At 61.4% G+C, this 27,722-nt stretch overlaps 3 protein-coding genes across 4 annotated transcripts; all 3 read right to left on the bottom strand.

The window, feature by feature from the left end:
• Nucleotides 1–806: 806 nt before the first annotated feature.
• Nucleotides 807–16,214, bottom strand: TFEB (transcription factor EB). 2 transcript variants are annotated; one of them, XM_042013750.1, is made up of 9 exons: nt 15,904–16,214; nt 5,605–5,849; nt 5,280–5,534; nt 5,117–5,197; nt 4,405–4,525; nt 4,189–4,245; nt 3,737–3,812; nt 3,464–3,611; nt 807–3,152 (listed from the first exon to the last, which is right to left on the bottom strand). In XM_042013750.1, the coding sequence occupies exons 2-9, from the start codon at nt 5,797–5,799 to the stop codon at nt 2,712–2,714; spliced, it is 1,374 nt and encodes a 457-aa protein (XP_041869684.1). In that variant the 5' UTR covers nt 5,800–5,849; nt 15,904–16,214; the 3' UTR covers nt 807–2,711. The 2 variants fall into 2 exon arrangements, with proteins under 2 accessions (XP_041869684.1, XP_041869683.1); XM_042013749.1 differs by lacking the exon at nt 15,904–16,214 and adding an exon at nt 6,247–6,434.
• A 731-nt stretch (nt 16,215–16,945) lies between these two features.
• On the bottom strand, nt 16,946–21,256 carry LOC121657728 (pepsin B-like). The gene is made up of 9 exons (XM_042013754.1): nt 20,865–21,256; nt 20,443–20,593; nt 19,930–20,047; nt 19,647–19,765; nt 18,918–19,117; nt 18,620–18,742; nt 18,399–18,543; nt 18,065–18,163; nt 16,946–17,899 (listed from the first exon to the last, which is right to left on the bottom strand). The coding sequence occupies exons 1-9, from the start codon at nt 20,918–20,920 to the stop codon at nt 17,747–17,749; spliced, it is 1,164 nt and encodes a 387-aa protein (XP_041869688.1). The 5' UTR covers nt 20,921–21,256; the 3' UTR covers nt 16,946–17,746.
• Nucleotides 21,257–21,892: 636 nt separating this feature from the next.
• On the bottom strand, nt 21,893–27,691 carry PGC (progastricsin). Its single transcript, XM_042013753.1, has 9 exons — nt 27,137–27,691; nt 26,119–26,272; nt 25,642–25,759; nt 24,883–25,001; nt 24,350–24,549; nt 24,084–24,206; nt 23,812–23,956; nt 23,101–23,199; nt 21,893–22,517 (listed from the first exon to the last, which is right to left on the bottom strand). The coding sequence occupies exons 1-9, from the start codon at nt 27,190–27,192 to the stop codon at nt 22,365–22,367; spliced, it is 1,167 nt and encodes a 388-aa protein (XP_041869687.1). The 5' UTR covers nt 27,193–27,691; the 3' UTR covers nt 21,893–22,364.
• Nucleotides 27,692–27,722: the final 31 nt, after the last annotated feature.

Consider the following 27,722-nt stretch of genomic DNA (forward strand, 5'->3'; position numbering starts at 1 on the left):
TTGATTTGATCTCCCTATTCTGCAAGAAGTAAATTGCCCTCTTATTTCGCCATTTTCATCCTGTTTTCTTAATTAGGCCCTTAAAAATCTCTAGGGCCTCAGCCGGGCCGCAGGCCTCATCCTGGGAATAAATTTTGATCTCAGCCTGATAAAGAGTGAGCAAACCCCGAGCTGGAACAATGTCGTGGGCTCCCCTCCCTCCCTGCACGCTATTCTCCTGACATGAAAAGGCTATCAGTTTTTCTCTGTGTTAATATAGGAAATAATTCACACTTCAGGCGTTGTTCTCTATTTAGTGTTCACACTCCCCTGATAAATCAAATCAGGGATTTTTTTTTTTTTTTTGTCATTTTTTTTCCCCCTCTGAAGTGTCTGGAACCACTCGCTTCTTCTCTGCCCCCCCCCGCCGCCACCACCACCACCTTCGGCCTCTTCTCGCTCTTTTTTCCCCCCTCCTTCTCCTTTTAATAAAGTTTCCAAGATTAGCCCCTGTGATTTTTCCAGCATGGGAAGTCTGTTTTAAGGTGGATTTTCTTGCTTGCTTTCCCCTCCTGGGTGTGTTTAACACCAGCACCGAGGGGAGTGGGAACCTGGCACGTGGCTGAGGGGCTGCAGAAGAGGTGTGGGATGAGTTTTGCCAGGCACAGGCTCAGCAGGATACTTTATAAGTAGATTTTTCCTCTTGCAATGGGCAGGAGAGTCCCCAAAACCTGCCTGGACCAGCCCCCAGAGGGGTTTTGCAGCACCCTGAGGTGATGCAGATCCAGTCCTCCACCCAGGACAAAGAAGAAGCTGCCACGCTCCAGGATGTTGTAAATAAATATATTTTTAATGATTCTTCTTCCATCCCAGTTCATTCTTTTTATACATTTATTTATAAAACAGTAGTAAAATTTTTTAATCAGAGCACAGTGCATTAAAAAAAACAAAAAAACAAAACAAAACAAAAAAACCCAAAAAAACAACAAAAAAAAAGAAAAACAAACAAAACTCCCAAAAAGATTTAAAAAAAATAGTAATTATAATCCACAACTGTTTACTCACAGCCAGGGGAGACATCTCGTGCTGAGCAGTGGCCAGGCCTTGCCCACAGGTGCCCAAGGGCATCCTAAAGCCACAATAATCTCAATTTCCTGTGGGATTTCGTGTGCCTGCCCCTTCTGGAGGGCACAGAGCCGTGGCTCTCCCACACCCACAGGTCCCCAGCTCGGCCAGGGCTGACCCTGGCAGGGACAATTCTCTTTCCAGGCACTGATGGCAGCACACAAAGGGTGCCAAGGCCTCCTGTGAACACCCCCAGCCCCTCCAGCTCAGAGCCCAGAGCCCCTCTCTGCTCACCCAGTGTCCCCTCGAGTCCCTTCCCGCTCCCTGCCCTGCTCCAGGGCCTCTCCAACTCCTCCTCCCTCTTCCTCCCCACCTTCCTCACTTCCCCGCACCCTCACGTCCCACAGACCCCTCTCTAGGGCTGTCCCCCACTTCCAACCCCAAATCCAGCCACCACGGGGCATCTTTGTCCCCTCCAGGTCATCCAGGTCCAGGACAGGGGGCACCCAGTGACCCCCAGCCCCACACGGGCACCCCCAGCCCGGGGGGGGGACGATGGCCAAGGGGTCTCCTCTCCCCAGCTCCCCTCCTCTCCCTCAATAAATCCATGGAGTGTTTTCCCTGGGAACAGCCCTTCCCTGCCCTTCCCAGCTCGCCCCCAGCCTCCAGCTGGGATGGAGGAGTCGGGACATGAGGCAGAGACCCAAAGCAGCTCCCCAGTACAGACCAGTCCTGGCTGGGGAACGAGCTGGTGACACTGGGAAGAGAAACAAGCCCCGAATTCCAAGCAGGTCAGGTTTGGCAGCTGGCACAAACCATCCCCCGGTCAGAGCCTGGACCTGCACGCCCACACGGGGCAGGACTCTCAAGAAGTATCCCCAAAAAGCCAAGTGTAAAAACCCTTCTATCCTTCCAGGAAGGAGCCGGGGCTCGGTGCCACGGGACAGGGACACTGCGGGGACACCTCGAGGAGGCTCAGGGTCACCTGGCACCTTTGCCCAGAGGTTTTGGGGTGGTGGGTGCTGCCCCACAAGGTGGGGGTGGCAGCAGGGGGTTGGTGGAGCATCAAACCCCCCCCAAACCCAGGTGTTGTGGGTGCCTTCAACACCCACCTGCAGAGAGCACCCCCGGTGCCGTATTAACGAACGTGCACCAATTAACGCCTTGTCACCCTTCTGCAACCCCGGAGCAGCGGGTGCTCCCAGGAAGGAGGAACTGGATGGACTGGGAAGCATCCAGGGGCTGGGGATGACTCCGTGGGGATGAAGGATCCCAGAGCAAGACGCCAAACCAGACACAAAGCTCGCAGCATCGTCCCTCTGCTCCCGGGGGCTCGAGGCTCCGAGGCACCACCCCAGGGGAAGCGGGTGAGGCCAGGAGGGTTCTGCTGAAAGGCGAAGCAGCCGAGATCTCGCTGCCGGGCTGTGGAATCTCGCAGTCAGGCCAACGCCACAGCAAAGCCAGGAAGGTCCATTCCCGCTCCTGGCAAAAAGAAGCTGCGAAAGACACGGCGGCACCCGGCGGGCCCGACCCGAGCCCCCGTTGCATAGAGAAATTACTCCTGGGAAGATTCAAGTGCATGGCAAGACGGGCTCCTGCTGCTGGGAGTGTCCTGGGACTTGCCCACCCAAAGCTGGCGCTGCAGCCCTCGCCCCAGCAGCTCCCCATCACAGCATGTCCGTGTCCTCCATGCTGAAGCTGCTCCGGCGACTGCTGGCCTTGGAGGCCTCTGGGGACATGGCCGAGAACAAGGGGTCAGAGGCCAGGGGCAGCATCGTGTCCTGCATCAGCATCAAGTCCAGCTCCTTCTTGGATAGGGATGGGAAGGAAGCGCTGTGGCCGGGCTCCAGGCTGTCCGGGAAGCCCTGGGAGCCGTCATCGAAGCTCAGGCTGTGGGTAAAGTCCAGCTGGTGATAGGGAGACTGCGGCGGCGCGGGCAGCGCCGGCTGCGGCTGCGATTCGGGGTCTGGGGGTGCCAGCAGTGGCTCCAGGGTGCCCTCGTCCCCGCTGGCTTCTTGCTTGACCACCTGCTGAGCCAGCTCGGCCACGTTGACGCCCGAGGGCGAGGAGGTGGGCAGCCCGTGGACGCGTGCCTGCATCTCCAGCTCCTGCCAAGGGGACACAGCGGGGCTTTGGTGGGGGTGTCACACTCGGGGACACGGCACGGGGACATTTATGGAGGCGGCAGGGACTGAGAAGCTCCCAGGGAAGCAGCCCATGGAAGATGCACGGTGATCCATGCAAAGCTCAGCACGCTCCGACACCAGGTTTGCCTCAAGACTTTGCTCCTGGTCGCTTCCCAGCGAAAAGCTGGGAAAAAGGCAGGAGACCCCCCTGGCCATGCCCTCGGTGGGACAGGAGTGAGGGGCTGGTGGGGCTGGGGTGGAGCAGAGGGAGGGCAGAGCCCAGGGAAGCTCACCTGGATGCGGAGCAGCAGCTGCTTGTTGGTCATCTCCAGGCGCCGCGAGTGATTCTCCAGGTCCCGGGACCTCTGCAGGTCCTTCTGCATCCTCTTGATGTAATCCACAGACGCCTTCAGGATTGTCCCTTTGTTCCAGCGCACGTCCCTGTCACCCGGGATGGGAAAAGAGATGGACCTGGATGCCAGCAGCATGGCCCCTCACCCCTGCTCCACCAAAAAGCCCCCAGTGATCCCAGTGATCCCAGCCCAGCAGGAGCCAGGGATACGTACAGGTCGTTGGCCTTGGGGATCAGCATTCCCAGCTCCTTGATGCGGTCGTTGATGTTGAACCTTCGCCGCCTCTCGACTGCGGGTGAGAGGAGAGGGGTGGAAGTGAGGGGGCAGCAGGAGCAGGGGAGGCTCCGTGTCACACGTGTCCCTCACGTCCCACATCCCACTGTCGTGCCCCAGCCAGACCCTGAGGAACTGGGGAGCTCAGGATGAGGAACCTCAGGAGCCACCCCTGCTCCACCCCTGGCCCAGCAGGTCTGAGCTCCCCCCAGGAGGACAGCGAGGTGGCTCCTGTACCCCACTTTGCCAGGAAGGAGGGGCTCAGGGGGTCTTTCCTGAGGGTCAGCTGGGATGGGAAGGGGGACACAGCTCAGAGAAAGCAGGAACGAGGATGAAGAGTGATGGGAAAATGGCTGTGGGCTCAGGAGAGGGGAAGGCAGAGCTGAACTCACTCAGGTTGTGATTGTCTTTCTTCTGGCGCTCTTTGGCCAGGGCTCGGCTCTCGGCATCTGCAAGAGACCCCACGATGTCACCGCGAGGGGATGAGGCTGCACCTCACCCCACGAGCATCCCGGGCTGGCACTGGAGCCCCTGTACCCCCGTGGGGACAGGGCAGCCCCAGTTTTGTCACTTGCTGTCACCCCGCCCGCTCTGGGGCCGGGACGCACCTGTGAGTTCTCTCTTCTGGGTGAGGTCGGCGGGACAGGAGCTGCTGGTGACACCAACGAGCGACGCCGTCACCTGGGGGTCCCCACTGTAGACATTCATGTGACTGCTGGACATGGGCAGCTGGAAAGCAGAGGGACAGCTGGGTCAGCTGCAGGCAGGGCTGGGGACCGGGATCCAGCCCAGCTGGGATGGGAGTGCACAGCCTGGGCAGGTGGAATTGTCTTCCCAGCTCCTTAAAGCAGCTTTCATCAAAGAAAACAGGACTTCAAAGGGCACAGCTGATCCCCTCCCATGGCCAACATCTAAAATAGGGCAGATGAATCACATCTGAGAAGGGCTGGGCAGGATGAATCCCACTGGGAGGCCCAAGCTGCCACATGGATCTGACCCGGGACACGGTGCTGCTCTGGGGGAGCTCCTGCCAGAGGGAAACCTCTGCCGGCTCTGCCATCTCCCCACCCCGGTCCCTCCCCGTGCCTCTCTCCCGCCTCTCCAGCTTTTTAAAAGGGTTCCCAGTTGTCCTCAAGGGGGAAAAACGCTGAAGGATTGATTCTTGTGGGTGTTGCTGCCTCCAGGGACAGGATTGGCTTGGGTGCCACCAAGGGGATGCAGGGGTGTGGCAGAAGGTCCCCTCTGTGCCACCTCCATCCCTGCACGGACAGGGCTGTGGGACCCCCCAGGTCCGGTCCCTTCCTGTCACCCCTCACTCACCGTGTTGGGCATGTGGACTTCGGGGTTCATGTAGCCCAAAACATCATCCAGGCGCATGATGTCATCGATGACCTCATCAAACTGAAAGGGAAAAGGACAATTGGGCTCCTCTGCCCTTCCCAGCACCTGGTGTGTCCCCAGCAGCCCGGTGACACCCCCTCACCTCCCGCTCCGGGTTGGAGCCGATGTTGAGCATGGCCATGGGGCTGTTGGGAGCGCTGTTGCCCGCCGAGGAGGACAGGACGTGGCCGGGCCGGACGCCGGGGGACGCGGCCGGGGGTGGCTTGGGAGAGTGGCTGGCAGGGCTGACGTGGGCAGCGAACTTGTTCCCGTAGGTTTCGGAGAGATAAGCCTGGACCTTCTTGTCCCGAGACTTCTGCAGGTGGTAGGTGGTGGGGTTCTCCAGGTAGGACTGGACCTGCGGGGACAAAACCCATCAGGGACCCTGCGGGCTGTCCCACACCCAGGCAGGGGGGACACCACGGTACCTTGAGGACCTCTCCGGGCACGGGCGGAGGGGACTGGAAGTGGACGGGGGTGTTGATGGCGGGACTGGAGGCCACGGGCATGCGCTGCTGCTGCATGTAGTTCATCATCATCTGCTGCTGCACCCGCTCCCGCTCCGCTTCCTGCTGCGCCTGCTGCTTCATCAGCTCCATCCGCAGCCCGATGCGCGACGCCATGGTGAGACACCGGGCCGGGAGCCACGAGCCCGCCTGGCACCGAGGGCACCCTGCGAGGAGGACACGGCACGTCACCGACAGCCTTGCCCAGCGGGGAAACTGAGGCACGAGGAAGGAGGAGAAATCCCAGAGCGCCCACGCTGGATGGTGACTGATCCAGGAGGATCATCCCAGCGCTGGCGCTGCTGTCCCAGAGCAGGAGGACCAGGTCCCAGCACCCAGCCTGGCTGTAGGAGCCCCCACCAGCTGCCTCCTTACAGAAAACAGGGATGGGAAAGTCAAAAGCACCCCAGGGAAGCTCCCGAGAAGGGCGACAGCTGAGAATGAGGATGAGGAAGGGTGGCCGGAGCTGAGATTGACAAGGAGAGTGAGGGAAATGAGGGCCTGGCAGGAAGAACGAGCCGGGAACCGCGATGGAGCAGCCAGGACCCCGCGCCGTACACTCACCCCGGAGCCACTTCCCAAACACCGCAGCGACGGCAGAACCCAGAGCGAGCCCGGCAGCGAAAGGGAAAGAGAAAGAGAGGGAAGAGCAGGAAGAAAAGGCCGGCGGGTGCCAGGAGCCGGGGACAGCTTTAACCCCCAGCCCGGCCGTGCCCGAGCCCGGCTCCGGCGCGGGGCGAACAAGGCGGGCTCTGTGCGGGGCCGGCACGCGAGCGCGGGGACGGGGGGGACCGCAGCGGCCCCCGGCCGGCACAGACCGGCCCTTGTTCCCCCGGACAAAGGGGACGGCGGCCCGCGGAGGGCGGAGGATGCCGGGGCACGGGGAGCCGCCCCAGCCACGGCCGCCAGGGCTTTCCACGGGGCCGCTTTCCCACGCGGGGCCGGGATGCGGGAGGTGCCTTAAGGGATGCGGGTCTGGAGCGCGGCATCGCAGGGAAGCGGAGCACGGGAGGCAAAGGAAAAGCTGCGAGGGGAAGAGGCAGGAGGGGAAAACCAGACAGGTTTTGCTGTTTAAATGCGAGGTGGGATCAGAGACGGGTGGCGGCCACGCAGAGCCGGTGCCACGCGCTACCCGGAGGGGAAATTAAATCAAGGCAGCACGGACGGCAACGCGATTACACAGCTCAAGAGCAGCTATTGAGCGGCGAGGGGAAGGGAATTAATTAGCCACGGTGGCCTGTCCGAAGGGGGATGGGAGCCCGGAGCCTGGGCCAGCGATCCACCGGAGCTTCGTTAAGGGGGATGTGCAAACAGCCCGAGAGGAGGGCACGGGGGGTGGTGCCGGGATGAGAAACAGCAGACCTCTGGAAAAGACCCCGGTGAGAGCCCACAGAGGATGGAACAAGGCTGAACTAAGGGGGAAACCCAGAGCTGATGCCCACGGGGGATGTACAACCCCAAACACGAAGGGAAGGGCGAGAGGCTTTTCTCAGGAAGGGCTGGCACTCGTGGGAGCTCGAGGATGTCACGGGAAGGGTGCCGAGGCACAGCCGCCCACAACACAGCACCCACTGAGCCCTGCTGGCCCCGGTGCCACCACCCAGCCTGGCTGCAGGATCTCCCCTTATAGAAACCAGGAGTGGGAGAGCCAAAAGCTCCCCAAGAAGAGCTGCAGAAGATGAGGAGGAAGATGGGGAAGGGTGGCGAGAGCTGGGCTTGGTGAGGAGAGGGGGGAAATTAGGTCAGGTTTAAAATAACCCCTTTGGTTCTGCTTGGCTTCCCCCCCACCCCCCAAAACGCTGAGCAGCTTCTGCTTTCGCTCTGAGTCAGCCCCAGCAGGAGGGCGGCAGCGGGACAGGATGGGGACCCGGGGCCCACGTCCACCCTGGGGACACATCCCAGCCTCCCCTGGTCCATCTCCAGAAGAGCAATGGAATGGCAGCTCCATCCTGTTATTCCTGTGAGGGCACCCAGAAGTTCTCCCACTGAGCCGGATCCCAGCACCAGTGGGAGCCCCAAACTGGTCCCTACTGGAAGGAGATACTGGCGAGGCTCATCCTGGTGCACAGGGAGGCCCAGCAGTGGTGGGAGGCCCAGGGTGGGAGATGGAGCAGCTGGGAAGGGGATGGAGGGGCTGAAGGGTGGCTGAAAGGGAGGGAAAAGCTGGATGATCCCAGCCCCTCTCCACACCCCAAATCCACTTTTCCTGTCTGGAGAAACGCAGGACACGGGGCTGTCCAGGCTCCAGCCGTGCTCCATCAGCACCCCCCAACCCCACAGCGGGGCCAGAGCCAGGGAATGCATCTCCCTCCCAAATATCTCTGCCGCTACTCAGCACCACGGTTATTTCTGGCCCTTCCTTGCTCTCTCTCTGGGGGTGTTATTTCAGCAAGAACCCAGCATCCCGGGATGGCACTCGGGGGTGGCTCCAGCTGGAGGATCCCCAGAGCTGCCCCAACCCTCTCTCAGTCCTCTCAGGACTTCGCACAGCCCCGAGCTGACCCTCAGCCCTGCGGTGACAGTGACAGCCGGTGGTGGCATGGGGGCGGCTGCTCAGCAACCGCTGGGACGTGCTGGAGGGACATCGAGTGCTGGAGGGACATCGGGTGCTGGAGGGACATCGGGTGCTGCCCCGCAACGCCGGGGGCCGGGCTGGTGACAGACCCACTGCCCGAGCTGGCAGGGGGCCCCCAGGGCCACCTGAAGGGACACAACACCTGGAGAAGCCACAGCAGCGTGCCCAGGCTCAGGTGTGGGTGAGAAATCCAAGCTGCCGGCAGGCGTTTTCCAGATTTAGCCCCGGGGATCGCGTTACCCTCCCAGGGGAGGTGGCACCGTCCTGCCCGCCTGGCACGGCCACAGCACCCCCTGCGAGTGCCACACGCCTCCTTCTGCCACCCCTCTGAGCAGGGGGAGCGATGCCCTGCCGGGCTGAGAACCCCCAAACTCACGGCGCCAGGCAGCGCTGCCCAGCCCCGCTCCCTCCCGTGTTTTATTTGCCGGTCGATCGTGGCCGTTTATGAGCGGAAAAATCAATCAGCAAAAAATCAATCAGCAGCTCCAGGAGGGAGCGGGGACCCCCGGGGGAAGGAGGGGGGACAGGGCAGGCACCATCCACCCACCCAAACCCCGCTCTGGGCTGGCAGCTGAGGGGCAGTGGAAAGGGAGAAGAAAGAAGTGAAAACAGCTTCGCTGCTCGCCACGGGCTGGCCCAGCCTTCCCTTCCTTCCTTCCTTCCTCGTTTCTCGTTTTCAAACGCCGGGGGGTGGGGACGGACACGGGGGTGGCAGGGAGGGAGCACAGGGGACCCCAGCCCGGGCAGGCACAGCTGGGTCCAGACAGCCCCGAGCCCAGGGTTTGCTCCAGGAGCACCCGATGTCACTCAGCTGCCACCCCACAAAGCCACCCCACGTGTGGGGACGGGCTCTGCTGTGACCTCGCTGTGTGGGGACAGGGGGACAGTGAGGCAGGGGTTACCTGGGTGCAGAACAGAGGGGCTGGGGAACCCTGCAGGTGCCAGGGCCAGCAGGTCACAGCTCCTCCGTGCTCCGGGACAGCCCCGTGTTCCTCATTTTCAGTGGCCACGTGGGGAGCGGGGAGGGAGGGAAGTTGCAAAAAAAACCCCTCCAAACCTGCTTGTTTTTGTCACAGGAGTGAGCAACAGGGCTGAGAAAAGCGTGGAAAAATTGATGTAGCCACTGCCACCGGGGCACAGGAGCCAGGGCTGGGTCTGTCCCAAGGGCGGGCAAAAGCTGTCCCTTGTCACTCCAGGGGATGTGGCACGCAGGGATCCCTCACCCCCCGTGTGCCCAGAGTGGGTGCAGAGTAAGCACCTGGATTACAGGTGGAAAAGAGGCTGGAAAAGATGAAGTTTAGGGAAGATGTCAAGAAAGATGGAGAGGGCCTGGAGCACCAGCACACAGGGCAGGGAGAGATGGGATATTGGGATAAAATTCCTCTCTGTGAGGGTGGGGAGGGGCTGGCACAGGGTGCCCAGAGAAGCTGTGGCTTCCCCTGGATCCCTGGAAGTGTCCAAAGCCAGGCTGGAGCAGCCTGGGACAGTGGAAGGCGTCCCTGCCCATGGAACGTGCGGAGCTTTAAGGTCCCCAAGCATTCTGTGATTAATTACACAGCCCAGCAGCACGGGGCAGTCCCTCCAGCACTCCCAGCGGGTCCCCAGCAGGATGGCAGTGCCACAAGAAGGACACGCTGCTGGGCACACCCCAAGGCTGCTCTGCACCAGAGGATCTGCTCTGATCCTCTGCTCCCTCCACGGAGAGGGAGATCCAGGCCAGAATGCAGCTGGACCCACCTGTCCCTGCCCAGCTGGGCCCAGCCTCGTGGCCACCCCTGGGGCACTCACCCAGACTTGGCAAGGCCACCACAGGGGTGACTGATGCCGTGACAGGGCACCCGCAGTGCCAGGGCTCAGCGAGAATCCTTCATCTCCCCGGGAAGGATTTGGGGTGGCAGCCCCAGGAGGGAGCTGTGGGATGGGGATCTCAGGAGAGGATTTGAGGTGGGCAGCCCCAGGAAGGAGCTGCGGGATGGGGGTCTCAGGAAGGATTTGGGGTGGGCAGCCCCAGGAAGGAGCTGCAGGATGGGGGTCTCAGGAAGGATTTGGGGTGGGCAGCCCCAGGAAGGAGCTGCAGGATGGGGGTCTCAGGAGAGGATTTGAGGTGGGCAGCCCCAGGAAGGAGCTGTAGGACGGGGGTCTCAGGAAGAATTTGGGGTGGGCAGCGCCAGGAGGGAGCTGTGGGATGGGGGTTTCAGGAAGGATTCGGGATGGGCAGCCCCAGGAGGGAGCTGTGGATGGGGGTCTCAGGAAGGATTTGGGGTGGGCAGCGCCAGGAAGGAGCTGCAGGATGGGGGTCTCAGGAAAGGACTCCTCCCCACAAACAGGGACATCAGGCAGTAGGGCCATCCTCAGAAACCCTCATCCAACACCAACGCTGACCATGAGGTCAGACCGGACACTCCAGAGATCCCATCCAGCCTCTGCAATGAGGAAAACAGGAGGAGAACCCCATTTCCAACCCCAGCGAGCAGCAGTGCCCTCCCCACCACCCACCCAGGAGCCGTATGGGGCAGCTGGATGGGACTGAGCTCCTGGGATCGCTGGGAACCATCCCAGCCCCATCCAGAGGCTCCTTCCCTGCGCTCAGAGCACGCGGCCCTGAAAGGGAGAAGGAGCAGGCAAAGGAGGGGCTTGGCAGAGCCACGCCGGGGTCAGTTGACAGCAGCAGCAAGAGCCTGAGTCACCGGGACTGTTTTTAGCCCCGGCATCTCAGCAACGTGGAGCGGGACGTTGTTAACAGGCGCTGGGTCAGAGGCCAAATGTTTTCCCTGCCCTGAGTTAAACACCGCGCCTGGAAAAGGCCGAGGGATCCGGCACGGGAAAAACATTACCGGGGCTGGCCCAAAACACCCAGGTAAGCCTGGCCCGCCCAGAAGGGGTCAGGGAATCGGTGGAGGGAGAAGCATCGGTCCCCGGTGCCACGCAGGGCTGCGTGTCCTTTGTCACGGCGTCGCTGAGTAAATGGGGTGCAGAAAAAGCGCCCTGGTTCTGGGGGTGCCAAGGCACGGCCAGGAGAACCATTATGGGGTTAATGATACACACACAGCCTTGCTCGGGTGTCTCTCCACCCCAAAAGTTCTCTCTTCCACCCCAAAAAACCCACCCAGCTGAGGGATGGCTGCAGATCACGCTCACAGCTGGAGGTTGGCAACTCCAGGCCAGAGTTTGGGTGCAGGGAGAGGCAGGGAGACCCCCGGGACCCCAAAACAGAGGGGCTGGACCCTCTAAAGCTGAGCAGGAGCTGCAGAGGCCTGATTGAAACATCACTGTCCGACTGACCGCGCTGGGAATTCACAGCCCCTGCCCCCTGCGCGGCCTCCCCCCCCTCCCCCGGCGGCAGCAATTAAAAATAAAAGTGCGAACGGGCAGGAGGATGGGCTGAGCCGCCAGCCCGGGCGCGGTGATTAATCAGCGCCCTATCGCGGGGACACAGGAGGGGACCGCGGTGACCTTGGAGGGGACGGGCAGGCTCCAGGTCCTGCTCCACATCCCGCTCGCTCCCTTCGGGAAAGGAGAGAGCCGGGAGCGCAGCCCCGAAGGAAAAGCCCGGCTCGGGGTCACTTGCGGGAGGTTTGGGTGTCGGCTTTTTTAAATAACCGCGTACACCAGCACCCAGGGGAACCGGCGGGACAGCACATCCCGGCCCCCAGCTGGGATCCACGGAGCTGCGACAGCACCGCCACACACTCCAATATGCTAGAAACCATCCCAAAAAGCGGGGATGCTCGGCAAAACCAGCGCAGGAGCTCCGCGCGCCCCAAGCTCGCGGTGCCACCTGCCACCAGCACCAGGTGCAAGGTGACAGCGGCCACCCCGTGCCCCCCTGCCAGTGCCAGAGGCACTCCCAGCGCCGCCTCCATCCCTCCTCCCTCCCTCCCTGCGAGCTCCATGCTGCTGGAAGGAGGTAATATTTATAAATACGCCGCGTCCAGCCCCCAGCGCCCGGCCCGGAGGCTCGGTGGAGGCAGAGCCCGTGCAACCATCCCAGGGCCGGCAGCCCCAGGAATAAAGAAAGTGGGGACAGCCCATGGGCTCCCAAAGCAGCCCAGCGCTCGCCATTCCCCCCCCCCGGCAGCACCTCTCGTGCCCGGCCAGCGCCGCTTACCCGCTCGGGAGAGATTTGTGCCGTCCCCTCCTTTCTGCCAGGCTCAGCCCGGCACTTTCCTGCTCCGTGAAGGTCAAACTGCTCTCTCGGGAGCCCCCGCTGCCAACCCAGCCCCGGGCCTGGCACGGTGCCGGCGCCACCGGGGCTGGTCCTGGCCACGGGCGCTGCCGCCTCTCCCGGGCACGTTGCGCCGGTTGGACCCGTGGAGGAGCCCAGAGGTTTTTCCCATCAGGCTGGGATTTCTCCTTCGCTTGGCCCAGGACCCGAAATACTCAGCCAAACCCGCTGGCACCTACTCCCTCCTCCCCTAGGAGCAGGAAAACGCTCCCCGTGTGTGCCAAGGTGGCTGCAGCCCCCTCCTCATCTCCTCCAAAAAATCCCCACCCCGTGCGGCTCCCCCAAAATCCCGAGGACTCCGCCTGGGCAGGAGCCAGCGCTGCTGCCCTCGCTTGTCCCCGAGGCTCCAAGAACTCCCCTGGCCGTCCCCACACTGCTGGGAGTTTCAGGTTTATCCGGAATTTGCACCCATTTAAGCAAAGGAGGGGACCGAGGCTCAGCGCGGGGCGTGGGGAGTTTGTTTGGAGCTGAACGCACTCGGAGGAAAGGTGACAAAACCCCGGGGGCGATTCATTAGAAGAGGCTTTAAAGATAAGGTGGCACAACCTGTGGGCACCGGAGATGTGGCACCGGGACACCCTGAGCCCTTCCCAGGTGATCGCACGCAACGCCCGCTGCAAATCATCCCACGGTGCCCATCCCAAAGCTCCTGCTCCGGCTCTGCAGGACTGACCTCCCCAAAACACCCCCCAAAACCTCCCCTGGGTCTCCAGAGATGGAGCATCCCCCATTCCCGGTTTTCTCAGCCTTCCTGGAAGGCGAGGAGCAGGAGCCAGGGCCTCCCGGATTCCTGGGCTGACCATGTCAGGGGACCCCGTGCAGGCAAATCCGCTCGGAAAACCGGCTCCAACCAAAAGCCAGGTGCCAGGAGGAGGGACACGAACTCGGAATGGATTAGGGAAGAGCCATCGGGGCTTTTACTGGGCATGCCAGCGAGAGGAAAAAAATCCCTGAGCACACAATCCCTGTGTGGTCAGGAAGAGATCACCCCCTCTTCCACCCTTCCAAGTGTCACAGCGCCGGTGACAACGACCACGGCTCGTCCTGGGAATCACCGGTGTGATCCCGGCTGCATCCACACCGGGATCACGCAGCTTGGCAAAGCTCATGGAGGTGGTGGCACCACGGGAAGGCCACCACAGGGCGGTGACAGCACACCTGGCACCTCTGAGCACTCTCTGCTCTTTTATGGGGGAGTCAAACACCCAGCGCTGGCTCCTTGGGATCCTCCTGGGATCCCTGGGAACCTCCCAGAGCAAACAGGGGGTCTGGGAAGTTGTCACGGAACAGCCACCACCAGCACGGTTGCCACGATGCTGCCACAGGGACGTGTGGTGGCACTGCCAGGCCGCAGCCCCACGCCCAGGATGCCGCTGCTTCCCCCTGTCCACTTCCTCTTTGTCCGGGATACGGGATAACCCCACACAGGGCAGTTACAAAACAGCTCCCTTGGGGCGAGTCCAGCTTGAGGTGCCCTCTAAAACCACCCCAAAAACTCCAGCTGTCCCCAGGGGTGGAGCACAGAGGGGACAGGGATGTGGCAGCTCCGTCCCTCCTGTCTGCATCCCAGGAAAGGAGGGAGAAACAGCAATCCAGGGATGAGATCCCATCACATCAGACCCCCAGCTCCCCACTGCGACACAGGAGGATCCATGGCGAGCCAGAGGATGTTTTCACCCTCAGCACGGTGGATGTTTTTGAGGGAACACCCCCAGCATGGCCTCCCCAGCCCCATTTCCCTGTTTGTTGTGCTGCTCAGGCCACCCCACCCTCGGCCCTGGGAATGTGCCCCCTGCTCCGATGATCCATCACATTATCCCAAGGGGCTCTTCCCGTTCCCCACAGCACTTCCAGGCAAACAGGGAACTGTAAGCAGGGCAGGGCAGGGCAGGGCAGGGGGGACCAGGAACACACACGTGCCGCGAACTGGGAGCCGTGGAGCGTGGAAAAAGCAATAAAAGGCCTGGCTGGAATCACAGCTCCATCCCAAACACCCGGATGCTGGATGGCCCCGCTGCAGCCAGCTCCACCCCGGCGCAGTTTCCGACTGATAAGGGCGGGCAGGCCAGGCCGGCATCCCTCGGAAAACACGCAGGGCCAGCATCCCTCGGGAAGCAAACCCAGAATCCCTCAGGAAGCGAACCCAGCATCCCTGGGAAAACACCGGGCTCCCCTCCACGGGTCACCACATGCTGGCCTGACCCACGGCCACCATCCCCACCCAAATCTGGGTGTGTTCCCAACTCCGGCCACCCCGATCCCCAAATTCCCACCGCTCCCAGCACGGTTTTCTGCGCTGGATCCTTCCAGCAGCAGGTGAGCGAGCTCAGGCTGGGAGAAACCAGCCCCACTCCCAGCTCCGGCCGGAGCAGCCGTGCATGAAGCCAAGCAAACATGGCAGGGAAGTACAGAGGGGGGGGGAAAGAAAAAATAACCCCCCCAATCCATCCCTTCGCTGCCTGCCGGACTCTGTTATATAAAAAACACCAACTCCCCCCGTGCCCCAAAGGCCGGGAACGCGCAGGAGCGCCGGGATTCCTGGAAGCGGGTCCTGCTTTCCCCCGGACTTGCACCGGCTTATTTATTTATCTTAGAGGAGCACAATAACCACCAGATTCTCTTCGTGTTTCTATTTTTTTTTTTTTTTTTGTTTTTTTGGTTTTTTTTTTTTTTAAGGAAATTTCCCCCATCATCTGACTCCCCGAAGCTCTGGGGGCTACGTAATCCTTTCCTGCCTCGCAATTAATTCATGAATATAATTAATCGGCCTCTGGAGGCTTGGGGCAGCCCCCTCTATGCCTCCCTAAATTCCCCGGGAGGGAGGGGACACACTGTGTGTCCTCTTGGTGACCCCCTAAAAGCCGTGTGACACGAGGTAGCCCAACTTTTCCCATCCTTTCAGACCCCAAAAGGGGTCCCACTTTGTGTTCCCCAAACCGGGGGGTGCCCGGGACCCCCCGAGCGCACCCCGGCTGTCCTGCAGCATCCGTGCCTCAGTTTCCCCACGCGCGGAGCACCGGGTTCGGGGGGGGTTCCCGATGGGAAAGGCGACCAGGGCAGGTCCCCTCGGGCTGCCGGGGGTCTCGCAGCCCCCAGGACCGCCGGGTTTTGGGAGGGGGCACCGGGATGAGCTGCCGGAGACCCCCAAAACCCCCGCAGTGCCAGGAGCAGCCGGGCTGGAGCTTCCCGGGGGCCGCTGCCGGGGGCGAGGAGAGGCACGGGGAGCGCGGGGGGGGGGTTATTTACAACAAAAGAAGGGGCAAAAGAGCAACTACGAGTTCAAAGCGGCCCGGGATGGCGCAGGAGGGGGGGAGAGCACCCCAACACCCCCATAACACCCCCACAAGGTGGGCTCCGAGCTGCACGGCTGCTGAGCCCCCCCTCCCCGGGGACCCCCGGGACCCCTTGCCCCTGCACTCACCCGTGGGGAGCGGCGAAGGAAACGAAGTGGTTCGGCTCCGCTCGGCTGCGCTCGGGTCTGCTCGGCCTCGCTCGGCTGCTCTCGGCCCGGCTCGGTTCGGCTCCTCGGCTCCGTTCAGTTCAGTTCGGCCCCGCTCGCGCCGGTTCGGCTGCGCTCGGTTGGGCTCCTCGGCTCAGTTCGGCTCCACTCGGCTCTGCTCGCCCCGGCTCAGTTCGTCTTCTCGGCTCGGTTCGGCGGCGCTCGGGCCGGTTCGGCGGCGCTAGGCGCGGTTCGGTCGGGCTGCTCGGCTCGGCTCGGCGCAGTCCGGCCCGGTTCGGCCCGGCTCGGCCCGGCTCGGCCCCGTGCCGAGGGAGGGCAGCAGCAGCGCCCGCCCGGCCCGGCGCGGCCCGTTCCGCTGCCCTCGCTCCGCTCCGCCGGCCCCGGGCACGCCGGGAGCTGCAGTCCGCGCCTGCCGGGACTTGTAGTCCCCGCCCGGGCCACCGCGGGAGTTTGGGCTTGGTGCTTTCCTTCCTTGAAATGAGGGGGGTTCCTCCCCAAAAATGCTTTTTTTTCTCCCCGAAAGTGCGGGTTTCCACCCCAAAAACGGGTCAGGAGAGGAGGGATGGGGTGGGAGGTGAAGGCAGCGCTGTGATCGGGTTGTGCAGTCCCGTGAACCAGGATCCTGCATCCCTTTTCATCAGGAACACACGGGGACCATGGAGCTCCTTGCACCAGGATCCCGCATCCCTTCGGGCCGGGGTCGTGCATCCCTTGCACCAGGAACACACGGGGATCACGCAGCTCCTCGCTCCAGGATTTTCCCGCTCCTTGCACCAGGATTGTGCAGCTGGTTGTGGCCGTGGAGGGCGAGCAGTGACCTGCAAGGAGCTGCTCGAGGCACGGGGGGCTTTGCCCCCTCCCTATGGGACCCTCGGGGTCCGGGGGGGTGCCAGGGAAGCTGTGCCAGGAGATTTGGGATGAGATGAATGGGGAACAGGCGGCTGCAGCAGGAGGGGGCGGTGGGGACCCTGGCCAGCTGCAGACAGGGCACTCCCTGGCACCTCGAGTCCCCAGGTGACCCTGCCACCTCCTGCCTGTGGCCACAGGATGGGGTTTTGGTGGCCAGGATCATCCTGCTGGCAGATTTGGCTGGAAACAGCAGGTTTTTGGGGTGGTCACGTGCCACAGGCAATGTCCTGCATCTCCTGAGCATTACCTACACTGAACAGCCTCTGGTCATCCCTGGGCGCCCTGCACTGTCCCAATCCATCTGACACCACATCCAGCAGCTCCTCTTGGGAGCATCCACACATCCCAAGCCTCGGGCACCTCAAATCCCTCTTCCCCGCCCTCCTTGGAGGCTGCAGCCATGAGTTTTAGCCCTGGAGAACAAACCCAGGGTGTTTTCCTCAGCTGGAGCGTCTTTGCACGACACTTTAATCCCCGATTTAATCCCTGATTTATTTGCAAACACACATGGGCAAGTCCCCCTTGGAAAAAAAAAACCCCAAGGAACCTGGAGCTGTTCAGCAGCTCCTCGTTCCACACATCCTGCTCCAAACTGGTTCCCGAAGCCTCCAGCCAGGGCTCAGCCCTGGAATCCTCAACCTGAGCGCAGCCTGAAATTCTCCCACTCATCCCAGTTTCCCAGCAAGCTCCAGCAGGGATCTGGCTCCCATTAAAAATAAAAATAAAAGCCCCCAAATTTGTCATTGCCGCAATCCAGAAGCTCAGCCAGTGCCTGGAAGCCTCGAGCGCGAGTTGGGTTCCCAGTCCTTTATCCACAACTCATCAGCACGCCCGGATCCCAGGAGGAGAAGGTGTTCCAAGGGATAAAATCCCCCGTGGATGATGCTCAGCACCCCTAAGCTGCCGTGGCAAAGCCCACTCTGTTGTTGGCCGTGTCGAAGATGGAATAATACTGCCGGAGGAAGAGATTCCCGAGGATCCAGAGGGGCTGGCCACTGGCAGAGGACACGTAGGTGCTCTCCACCCCCACGGTGCAAATGCTGTCATTCTGGGGGGAAAAAGAGCCAATTCCAGCACAGTTCCCGAGCCAATTCCCTCCCCACGGCCACAGGCAGGCAGAGGAATCTCCGTGAAATGCGGTGTTGGGAAGAAACTCTGATTTTCGCCTGGGCAGAACTGGAAATTCCCACTGGGATGAGGAAATCCCACCTACCTGTAGGACGTAGGCAGCGGGAGGCAGCGGTAACCAGGCTCCACCGATGGCAAAGTAGAGGGTGGGCATTTCTGGGACAGAGCTGCAGTCAACCAGGAACTGCAGGAGAGGCAGAAAGGGGTCAGGACACCCAGGACTGGCACTGGCCATTGTCCAGTGGTCACCACAGCCACGCTCCCGAAGGGTCAGCACAGCTCTGACAGTGCCAGACCTGCATTTACCGAATTATTCCATTTTTACCCCACAGCAGGGCTGCTCCAGGTGGGATATTTTGCTCCTTTGGGGATTCTGGGACACTTCACAGCTCAGCACCATCCCCATCCTGCCCACCTACCCCGTAATCGCTCTGCTCTGCGCCCAGAGCCTGCAGCAGGGCTGGCAGGAACTGCCCTGGGATGGTCAGCAGGAACGTCCCAGTGTCCACAATCCCGTGACAGCCTCGGCTGCACCAACCAGTGACCGACAGCCCGATGGAGAACCTGGGGAAGCAGCAGGAAAAGGGTTGGGAAAGGTTTCCCACCCCAAACCCGCTGCGAGCCGTGGCGCAGCTCTTACCCCTCAATGCCGATCTTCCAGTACAATTCCTGGACCACGGGAGCCCATAAAACCTCCCCGGAGAACAGCTGGAGGTCAACCCCTCCCAGGATGACTTCCCCACCGTAATTATATGTCGGGTTGCTGGAAAGACACAAAATCAGCCCCTAAATCAGCCCCGAAATCAGACCAAAATCTGAATTTGTGCTCTGTAGAAAGCAGTGGAGCACAGAGGGGTGTGGGGAGAAGGTGTGGATGGAAGGAAGGATGGATCCAGGCCATGCCTGTGGAAAAAGGAGCTGCTGCCTGAGGGTCTCACCGGGAGAAGTAGAAGCTGAAGAGGGGTTTGCTGAGCTGGTCCTGCTGCAGCAAGTTCTGCAGGAAGGTGGGGAAGCCGCTGATGGCAACACCGGGGTAAGCCATGCCCAAAATCCCGTCAAAGCCCAGGTAGTAGAAGGGTCTGCTGGGCTCGTCCAGGCTCAGGCCGAACTCCTGGTTCCTGAGGATGATGTTCTGGATCTGGAGGGAGAGGGAAGATGCTGGGAGATGTCGGGGTTCGGTCACAAGATTAAATCTGCACTGGGAGAGGCTGAGCTCTTCCCCGTCACCCATGGGGTCGGGAGCAGCCTGACTCCCAGTTTTGTCCCCTCACCCTTTTTATTCCAGCAAAATACCCACAAACCCCGTTTTGCCTCTTAAATCGGTTTAAAATCCCATTTTCAGTGCGTGCAAGTCTCGCACAGAACATTCCTTATCACCCCGGAAGGACAAAGCTCAGATGTACACAAAGCAAATCCTTGCGGCCAAAGATATCCCTCCCTTACCCCAGATCAGGGCTGGAAAGCCCAGAGGACTGGGAATGAGTTTGTTTGCAGATCCCAGTGTCAGAGTGAATTCATGCTGACACACCTTAAACTAATCAGGAACCAATCCCCAGAATAAAAAGGTACTTTTAAGGTACTCCCTGAGTTTTAAACTGAGCTTTTAACCCAACTGCACTGGTTTTTCCCTGAAGTGTCCGTGCACCAGCCCCTCAGGGGTCACTTACTGTCACAGTGTCACACCCCAGCACCACGGCCACGTCCCCAAACCCGTAGCTCAGGGTGTAGCTCACATCAGTGCCCAGGAAGGTGGAGGACAGGCTGTGGTTGAACCTGGCATGGTCCCCTGCAGGGACAGAAGGTGACAGCCCCCAGGTGACAGCCCTGTCCCCGCAGAGACAGGCTTCACAGGGGAAGGGCCATAAAACCGCTTTGGTGGCCCCAAACCCCCTCGGGTGGCGCTGGTTTCTCTGTCACAGCTCCCACGGGGGTCCCCCCAGGGGTGCTCACCGCAGGCTGGGCTCTGGCAGTAGGTGGAGGGCACCCACAGGTTGGCAGAGCCGGTGTCAAAGATCACCAGGAAATTCTGGGGAGGGGTCCCGATGCCGATCTCCCCGAAGTAGAAGGTCTGTGAACAAGAACCTGGGTGGGTTTCTGTTCCTGCCTTTTTGAAGGAGGTTTCTGAACCCCAAACTGCTGCTCGTGGTCCTGGAGGGCACCAGAGCACAGGGAGGGACAATGATTTGCCCTGGACACGGAGCAGGAATGGTGGATCTGCCCTGGAACCATGAGCTCTGCTTTTTCGGAGAAGGGATTTCCCTGTCCCAACTCCAGTTGATGCCTCCTGCCCTCCCAGCACCACCCAGCCCTCAGGGCCAGCCTAAACGCCCAAAAAAACCCTTCCCAAGGCCCTGAACTGGGGAGTGGGAGGGAGCTGAGCCCCCACAGCAGCCAGCAAAGCCAAGAAGGGCTCCCCAAAAAGCCGAGGCGGCTCAGAGGGGAAGGCAAAGCTTCAGCACTCACATCCAGGTGGTTCAGCAGAGGTTCGTAAGCCACGGCCCCTCCGAGCTGGTATTTCCTCCCCGGGTCCCCTCGCAGGTTGTTCAGGAACCCCTCGGGCAGCCCCTTCTCTCTCATCACCTCCTGCACGGACCTGCCCCTCCTCAGGGGGATCCTGCGGGGTGCAGAGATCCAGCTGTGCACCCCCTGTGCCGGGGGAGAGCCCCTCTCCTCGCCACACCCCTCATCCTCGCCCCCATCCCATCCCAGACCCCTCCTCCTCAGCCCCAGACCCCTCATCCTCACCCCCATCCCGTCCTAGACCCCTCATCCCCAGATCCCTCATCCCCAGACCCCTCATCCTCACCCCCACCCCCGTCCTGCCCCCAGGCCCCTCACCCCAATCTTGCCCCCAGAACCCTCACCCCACCCTGCCCCAGACCCACCTGAGCATCCCCTCCCCGAGCGGGAGGCACAGCAGGGCCAGCGCCAGCCCCCACATGTCCCCGGTGGTGGCGGTGGCTCAGTGGCCGCTCCGGGACGGGGACAAGGTGGGAATGGGCAGAGCCGTGCCCAGCTGCTTCCTCCTTCCCCCGGTGTCTGCTCCCACCCTCCTCTTCGTCACCACATCCACCCTGAATTCCCTCCTGACCCGGCTCTCGGGGCAGCGCCGCCGATACCGAGACCAAATACGGGACATCTGATAAAAAACAAAACGCGGTCGTTATCGCCGAGTTCAAGGCTTTTTATCCCGCCTTCAGCGCAGCTCCAGCTTTCCGGAAAACAAAGGCAAAACCACACACCCTTCCCAGCAAATGGGAATTCCTGCTGCTGACGTTCTGAGAATGAGCCGTGTTTGGGGTGCCCGCAGCCCTGCTGGCTGCTTCCGTCCAAGTTTTTGGGGATGGAATGATGCTCGGAATCTTCAGAAGCTCGGGAAGTTCCCTTCCCCCTCCTCCACAACCCCCCCCCCAAATTTCCCTGCCTTGGCCTGGACAGATCCTGCAGGGAGCAAAGGGGAGAGCAAAGAGCGGCCGGGCCATGGTCAGCCTCTGCCTGTGGCCTCCTGCCACCGCCAGCCCGTTTCCAGCAGAAAGTTCCCATTCCAGAGGGAGGAGGATGAGGAGGAGGAGGAGGAGGAGGAGGATGAGGAGGAGGATGAGGAGGAGGAGGAGGAGGAGGAGGAGGAGGAGGAGGAGGAGGAGGAGGAGAAATGCCCTTCCCTGCTGCCCGCGCCCACCCAATCTGTGTCTCAGCGCGCTCAGCCTGTGTCAATATTTTGACACCAAGCTCGGAGCGCTTCGTGTCCTTCCCCCGGGAAGCGACAGAGCTGTGAACGCACCTGAGAACGAGCCCCGGTGATAAAGAACTTCAAAGAAACGACCCTGGCTGCCGGGAAAGAGCGGGGTCACCCAACCTTCCCCCACCCAGGGTGTTCCCCATCCCCTTCGGCCAATTCCTGATATTCCAGCGCAGTTTTCCCAGGCTGAACAGCCCCGCTCCAGGGTTGAGGGGTCACTCGGGTGTCGTGACTCCCCTCACAGCCTCAGAGAAACCACAGGGCTCTGTCAAACCTTTTCCAGCTGCAAGGAAGGTCCGGGGCTTCCCCGCTGAGGTTTCCCGAGGGTTGCAGGTGGGCGCTGCCCATCCCTGGGGCTTTATCCCAGGGCCTGGAGCTTATCCCAGCACTTACCTTGCTGGAGGAAGGGATTGTGAGCCATGGAACCCCTCAGGCTGCTCCCAACAAACCCAGGAGCTCAGAGACCGTTTGGGATGTTGCGGTTTATTTGTTACAGGAGGCGGTGAGGACACACTGACACAGAAATCCCAAGGGATGGGGGCTCATGTGGGCATGGAAATGTCCCTGGGAACGCTGTGGCACTCCAGCCGTGTTGGCAGAGCTGTGCCGGGCCAGGAGAGGGGCTGGAATTTGCTGCCTCGTCCCTCTAGGCCGACAGGGCGAAGCCCACGCGGTTGTTGGCCAGGTCGAAGATGGTGTAATATTCCTTGAGGAAAATGTCTCCCAGGATCCAGAGGGGCTGCCCGTCCAGGGAGGGCAGGTAGGTGACCTCGATGCCCAGGGTGCAGTAGCCTTTGCTCTGTAGAAGGGGAAGAATGGGGGGCCAGAGCCTCGAATGGGCACAGGGAGAGCATCGCTGCCGGCAGGGAGCTCCAGGTTCCTCCCGGTGCCTCGGGAATTCAGCAGGATGGAGCCCCCAGGGAATTGTCAGGATGGAGCCCACGGGGAATTGTCAGGGTGGAGCCCACGGGGAATTCAGCAGGATGGAGCCCATGGGGAATTGTCAGGGTGGAGCCCACGGGGAATTCAGCAGGATGGAGCCCATGGGGAATTGTCAGGGTGGAGCCCTCAGGGAATTCAGCAGGATGGAGCCCATGGGGAATTGTCTGGGTGGAGCCCCCAGGGAATTCAGCAGGATGGAGCTCACAGGGAATTCTCAGGGTGGAGCCCCCAGGGAATTCAGCAGGATGGAGCCCCCAGGGAATTCTCAGGATGGAGCCCCCAGGGAATTCTCAGGGTGGATCCCCCAGGGAATTCAGCAGGGTGGAGCCCATGGGGAATTGTCAGGATGGAGCCCACGGAGGAATTCAGCAGGATGGAGCCCCCAGGGAATTCCCAGGGTGGATCCCCCAGGGTGTTGTCAGGGTGGATCCCATACGCACGTTCAGGATGTAGGCGGAGGGGGAGAGCGGGAGCTGAGCGCCGCCGATGACGAAGGTGATGGGGGGCATGTCCTGGGTCCCGTTGCAGTCCACTGCATACTGCGGGGACAGGGACAGAGGAGGTGACAGCACGGAGAGGACGGAGGCCATCGTGTGCCAGGGTGACAAACACTCCATCCCCTGGCGGTGCCACGCCGTGGAATCATGGAATGGTTTGGGTTGGAAGGGAATTCAAGCTCATCCCATCCCACCCCTGCCGTGGCAGGGACACCTTCCACTATCCCAGGTTGCTCCAAGCCCCGTCCAACCTGGCCTTGGACACTTCCAGGGATCCGGGGGCAGCCACAGCTTCTCTGGGAATTCCATCACAGGGAAGAATTCCCTCCCTATATCAAACCTCAGTTTCCTCTCCTTCCGTCTGAACCCATTCCCCCTTGTCCAAGGATCCCCCTTGTCACTCCAGGCCCTTGTCCCAAGTCTCCCTCTGGCTTCCCTGTAGCCCCCTCAGATCCTGGAAGGGGCTGTGAGGTCTCCACACAAATTTCTCTTCCCCAGGCTGAACACCCCCACCTTTCTCAGTCCCCTCATCCTCACTGTCACTTGTTCTGCAGCTGCCACCTGAGTTTTGTGGGACCCGGTTGAGCCCAGGGCTCTGATTCCCACGCAAGGCTCCCCAGTGCTCCACACCCCCCAAAATCCCCGTGCATTCACCCCAAAGCTGGTCTCCTGGGCTCCCAGGGTCTCCAGGATGCTCTCTATGTACTCCTGGGGCACCGTCACCAGGAATGTCCCCGTGTCCACGATGGCCTGGCAGCCCTGGCTGCACCAGCCGCTCACTGACTGCTCGATGGCAAAGCTGGGAGGAGAACGGGGACAAGGACGTGGCTTTGGGCACCCACTGGCCCCTAAATCAGACACCTCGAGCTCTGCAAAGCTGCAGCTGAGCCAGGGGGGTGATGGCCGGAGGTACAAACACCACTCACTTCTCAAGTGCCACCTGCCAGTAGAGCTCCTGTGTCACCGGCGCCCACGTGATGTTCCCCTGGAAGAGCCGAGGGTCGATGCCCCCGAGGATGAGCTCTCCCCCGTACTCGTAGGTGGGCTGGCTGCAAAAAAGCAGAGTCACGGCAGCAGGGATGGGGAAATCCGTGTGATAAACGTGGGCTAGAGAGGGATAAATCCCTAAGGAACCCTCCTGGGGACAGGCAGGGCACACCAGGGTGTGCAGAGCGCCCTGAAAGGTTTTTACCGTGAGAAGTAAAAGCTGAAGACGGGCTCGGCGAGCTGGTTCTGCTCCAGCATCCCCTCCAGAGCCGTGGCCATCCCTCCCACTGCCAGCGAGGGGTACGCCATTCCCAGGATCCCATCGAAATCCGCGAAGTAGAAAGGCTGGGTGGGCTCGTCCTGGCTGAGCCCGAACTCCTGGCTGGCGACGGTGATGCTCTGGATCTGCAGGGGAAGGGGATCCGGGGTCAGCCGGGCAAACCCGAGGGGTGGCTGCTGCTCCGAAAGCACTGCAGGGTCCCAGCTGGTGCCAACAGCACCAGGCAGTGGGGAAAATCGGGAAAAACCCCCAGGAATTGGGTTAAAACCCAGCCAAAGCCCAGCTGTGTGGCTGAGGGTGGCAATAAACGCTTCGTATCGGTTCTGCCCAGGGTTTGTCCAAGCCTTGGCTACACAGGACATGAGATCGGCCCTTAGGCTGCTCCCGGGCTCATTCCATGGGCACACCCAGCCAGGACACAGCAGCGGGAGGGCAGGGATGGCACGGGGAGCGCTCACCCTGAGCGTGTCGTAGCCCAGCACGATGGTGACGGAGCCGCTGCCGTAGGACACGGTGCAGGACTGGCCACTGGGGATGAAGGTGGCGGAGTCACGGGGCTTGAACTTGGCGTGGTTGACTGGGGGAGAGAGAGAAGAAGGGAAAAGCCCTGGGCATGTGCTGCAGTGGGATTTCACTGCCGGCTGCTCCGCTGGGATCATCCCCAGGGACAGGCTGCTCCTCTACCCCGTGGTTCTCTCTCAGGATTTGGGGTTTGCAGCCCAGTTTTGCCTGGATCCCTCTCCAGGGATCACAAGCACAACAGCAAAGCCCTCACGGTGAAATCCCCATCACTCTTCCACCGTGAGGGATGAGCTCTGCTGGCAGCGGGACATCAGCTCCGCAATTCCCGGTTTTCCTCTTCCCTCTGCCTGGCTACAGATAGCCAGGGAGCAGCCTGAGATTCTCGGGATGGCTGTGGGGATTTGGCCATCCCTGAAGCAGGCAGAGGGCTCTGTGCTTCCCAAGGAAGGCACCAACTATCCCAGATCAGCATCCCGGGGTCATTTGTGGTCTGGCATCATGATGTCCCCAACAGGGGAAGAACAGGGACAAGGAAAAGGCACCCACTGGCACCTAAACCCATCTTGGCTTGGTCAGTCTGGGATGCTCTGAAACGCATCGAGCCCTGCAGTGCTGGGATAATAGCTGGTACTAATTAGCACTAATTACTCCTAGGAGCAGTAGTAGCTCCACTCACAGCATCTGGGGGTACTCACAGCAGGCAGGACTCTTGCAGTCCATGGAGGGCACCCACAGGTTGGAGGAGCCGGTGTCGAAGAGCACCAAAAACTTCTGGGGGGGTTCCCCGATGCTGATCTCCCCGAAGTAGGAGGACTGCAAAAAACAGGGAATCTCCACTGGCCACGGACAGACCAGGCTTCCCCCTGGCATCCCAGTGCCAGGCTCACTCTCAGACCCAACCACACAGGAGCACACCGAGCTCTCATCCTGCATTTTCTCCCCCCAAAAAAACGAAATATTAAATAATTACTGTAGGTTTGTTTTCTACAGAAAAGCCTCGCTCTTTGTGGCTGGGGGAGACCTTCCTTAAAGTTCCAAACAGAAGCTTAAAAGAGTGGGGGGAAAAAAAGAGGAATTTCTCATTTCCTGGAGGCTCAGGAGTGTCCAGATTGCTCTGGAAGGAGCCAGGAAGGAGGGAGGACAGGCAGTGACGGGGAGCGTGGGGTACTCACGTCCAGGTGGTTGGTTATGGGCTCGCTGACCACAGAGCCCTGGCTGGGCTGGTATTTCTTCATGGGATCATATTTAATGTGCTTCAGGAAATCAGCCAGCACCCCCGCTGCCCTCATCTTGTCCCGGATGGACTGGCCTTTCTTCAGGCTGATCCTGCACAAAGGGAGAGAAAACCCAAATGAGCAGAGCAGAAATTAAGAAGATTTGGGCATTTTCAAAGGCTCAGTTCTCTGGGCTCCTTTGAGCCATGGCAGGAGCTCTCCATGCCCCAGATCCCAGGAGCTGCTCTCCAGGTCCCAGGAGCTCTCCACGGCCCCAGGAGCTGCTCTCCATATCCCAGGAGCTGCCCTCCAGGTCCTCAGGAGCCCTCCAGGTCCATGGAGCCCTCCAGGTCCCCAGGAGCTGCTCCCATGTCCCAGGAGCTGCTCCCGTGTCTCCAGGAGTTCCTCTCCATGTCCCCTGAGCTGCTCCCCGTGTCCCCAGAGCTGCTCCCCAGGTCCCAGGAGCTGCTCTCCATATCCCAGGAGCTGCTCTCCATGTCTCCAGGAGCTGCTCCCCGTGTCCCCAGAGCTGCTCTCCAGGTCCCCGGAGCTGCTCTCTGTGTCCCCAGGAGCTGCTCTCCATATCCCAGGAGCTGCTCCTCAGGTCCCAGGAGCTGCTCCCCATGTCCCAGGAGCCACTCCCCATGTCCCAGGAGCTCTCCATGTCCCCCGAGCTGCTCCCCAGGTCCCAGGAGCCACTCCCCATGTCCCAAGAGCTGCTTCCCATGTCCCCAGGAGCTGCTTCCCATGTCCCCAGGAGCTGCTCCCGTGTCTCCAGGATCTCTCCATGTCCCCAGGAGCTGCTCCCGTGTCTCCAGGAGCTGCTCTCCATGTCCCAGGATCTCTCCATGTCCCCAGGAGCTGCCCCGGGCTGTGCCCACGCCGTGGAGGTGCCGCCCGCCGCTCTCCCCACGGCTCAGCATCCTCGAGCTCCGTTCCCCGCCCTCTCCCCGCTCCTCCCGCACAGCTCACCCACCTCACCGCCCCCTCCGGCAGCTGCAGACACGCCAGGACCACCAGGAGCCACTTCATGGTGCCGAGCAGCTCCACGGTCACCCCTCGGGAGGCGGCGGCAGCCGGGCAGGGCTGCCCGGGCTCTCGCTTTTATCCCGGGAGGCAGCGCCGGCCCTTATCTGCTGACCTCCGCTTTCCATTAGCACCTCTCGCAGCCCCGGCCTCAAGGGCTTCTTTGTGCCTCGGGCCACGAGGATCCTGCGGAATCGGCGTCCCGAGGGCAGAGCCGCGCACGGCCTCGGGGGCGAGATCAAAGGGGAGCGATCCGATAAGGGGTCAGCGCTTATCGGGGACGAGGGACCCGACGTCGTCACCGCGCTGGGCCGTGGCTGCGCTCGCCAAAACCTGCGCAAGCCTTGCCCCGGGACAAAGGGACTCGCGGCTCTTGGCGAGGGAGGGAAACGCTTTTGTCTGCCCTCCTTCCGCCGCTGCAGAGAGCGGGGATGGAGGCGGCCGGCGGAGAGGCTTTCCCGGGACACGCGGCGAGGAGGCGGAGCCCGTCAGCTTCCTTCTCTGGTTTGCTCCAGGATCATCCCCAGCTTCCTTCT

Source organism: Corvus kubaryi, unplaced genomic scaffold (assembly GCF_017639235.1).
Source record: "Corvus kubaryi isolate FWS band 111438036 unplaced genomic scaffold, C.kubaryi_AGA036_p1.0 split1-37355, whole genome shotgun sequence".
Classification (NCBI taxonomy): domain Eukaryota; kingdom Metazoa; phylum Chordata; class Aves; order Passeriformes; family Corvidae; genus Corvus; species Corvus kubaryi.

Bases quoted from the DNA above. Each gene is read 5' to 3' on its own strand.
- TFEB (XM_042013750.1), bottom strand. From the start codon at position 5,799: ATGGCGTCGCGCATCGGGCTGCGGATGGAGCTGATGAAGCAGCAGGCG. The intron at 5,535-5,604 runs GTACCGTGGTGT...TTGTCCCCGCAG, and splicing joins TGCCCGGAGAGGTCCTCAAG to GTCCAGTCCTACCTGGAGAA. The intron at 3,153-3,463 runs GTGAGCTTCCCT...TCCCCTTGGCAG, and splicing joins AGCTGCTGCTCCGCATCCAG to GAGCTGGAGATGCAGGCACG.
- LOC121657728 (XM_042013754.1), bottom strand. From the start codon at position 20,920: ATGTGGGGGCTGGCGCTGGCCCTGCTGTGCCTCCCGCTCGGGGAGGGG. The intron at 19,118-19,646 runs GTAAGTGACCCC...CTCTCCCTCCAG, and splicing joins TGGGGTGTGACACTGTGACA to ATCCAGAACATCATCCTCAG. The intron at 17,900-18,064 runs GTAGGTGGGATT...TTTTCCCCCCAG, and splicing joins CCGCTGCCTACGTCCTACAG to AATGACAGCATTTGCACCGT.
- PGC (XM_042013753.1), bottom strand. From the start codon at position 27,192: ATGAAGTGGCTCCTGGTGGTCCTGGCGTGTCTGCAGCTGCCGGAGGGG. The intron at 25,002-25,641 runs GTGAGTACCCCC...TCTCTCCCCCAG, and splicing joins CTGCAAGAGTCCTGCCTGCT to TCAACCACGCCAAGTTCAAG. The intron at 23,957-24,083 runs GTGAGTGGTGTT...TTCTCCTCCCAG, and splicing joins TGGCAGGTGGCACTTGAGAA to CTTTGCCATCGAGCAGTCAG.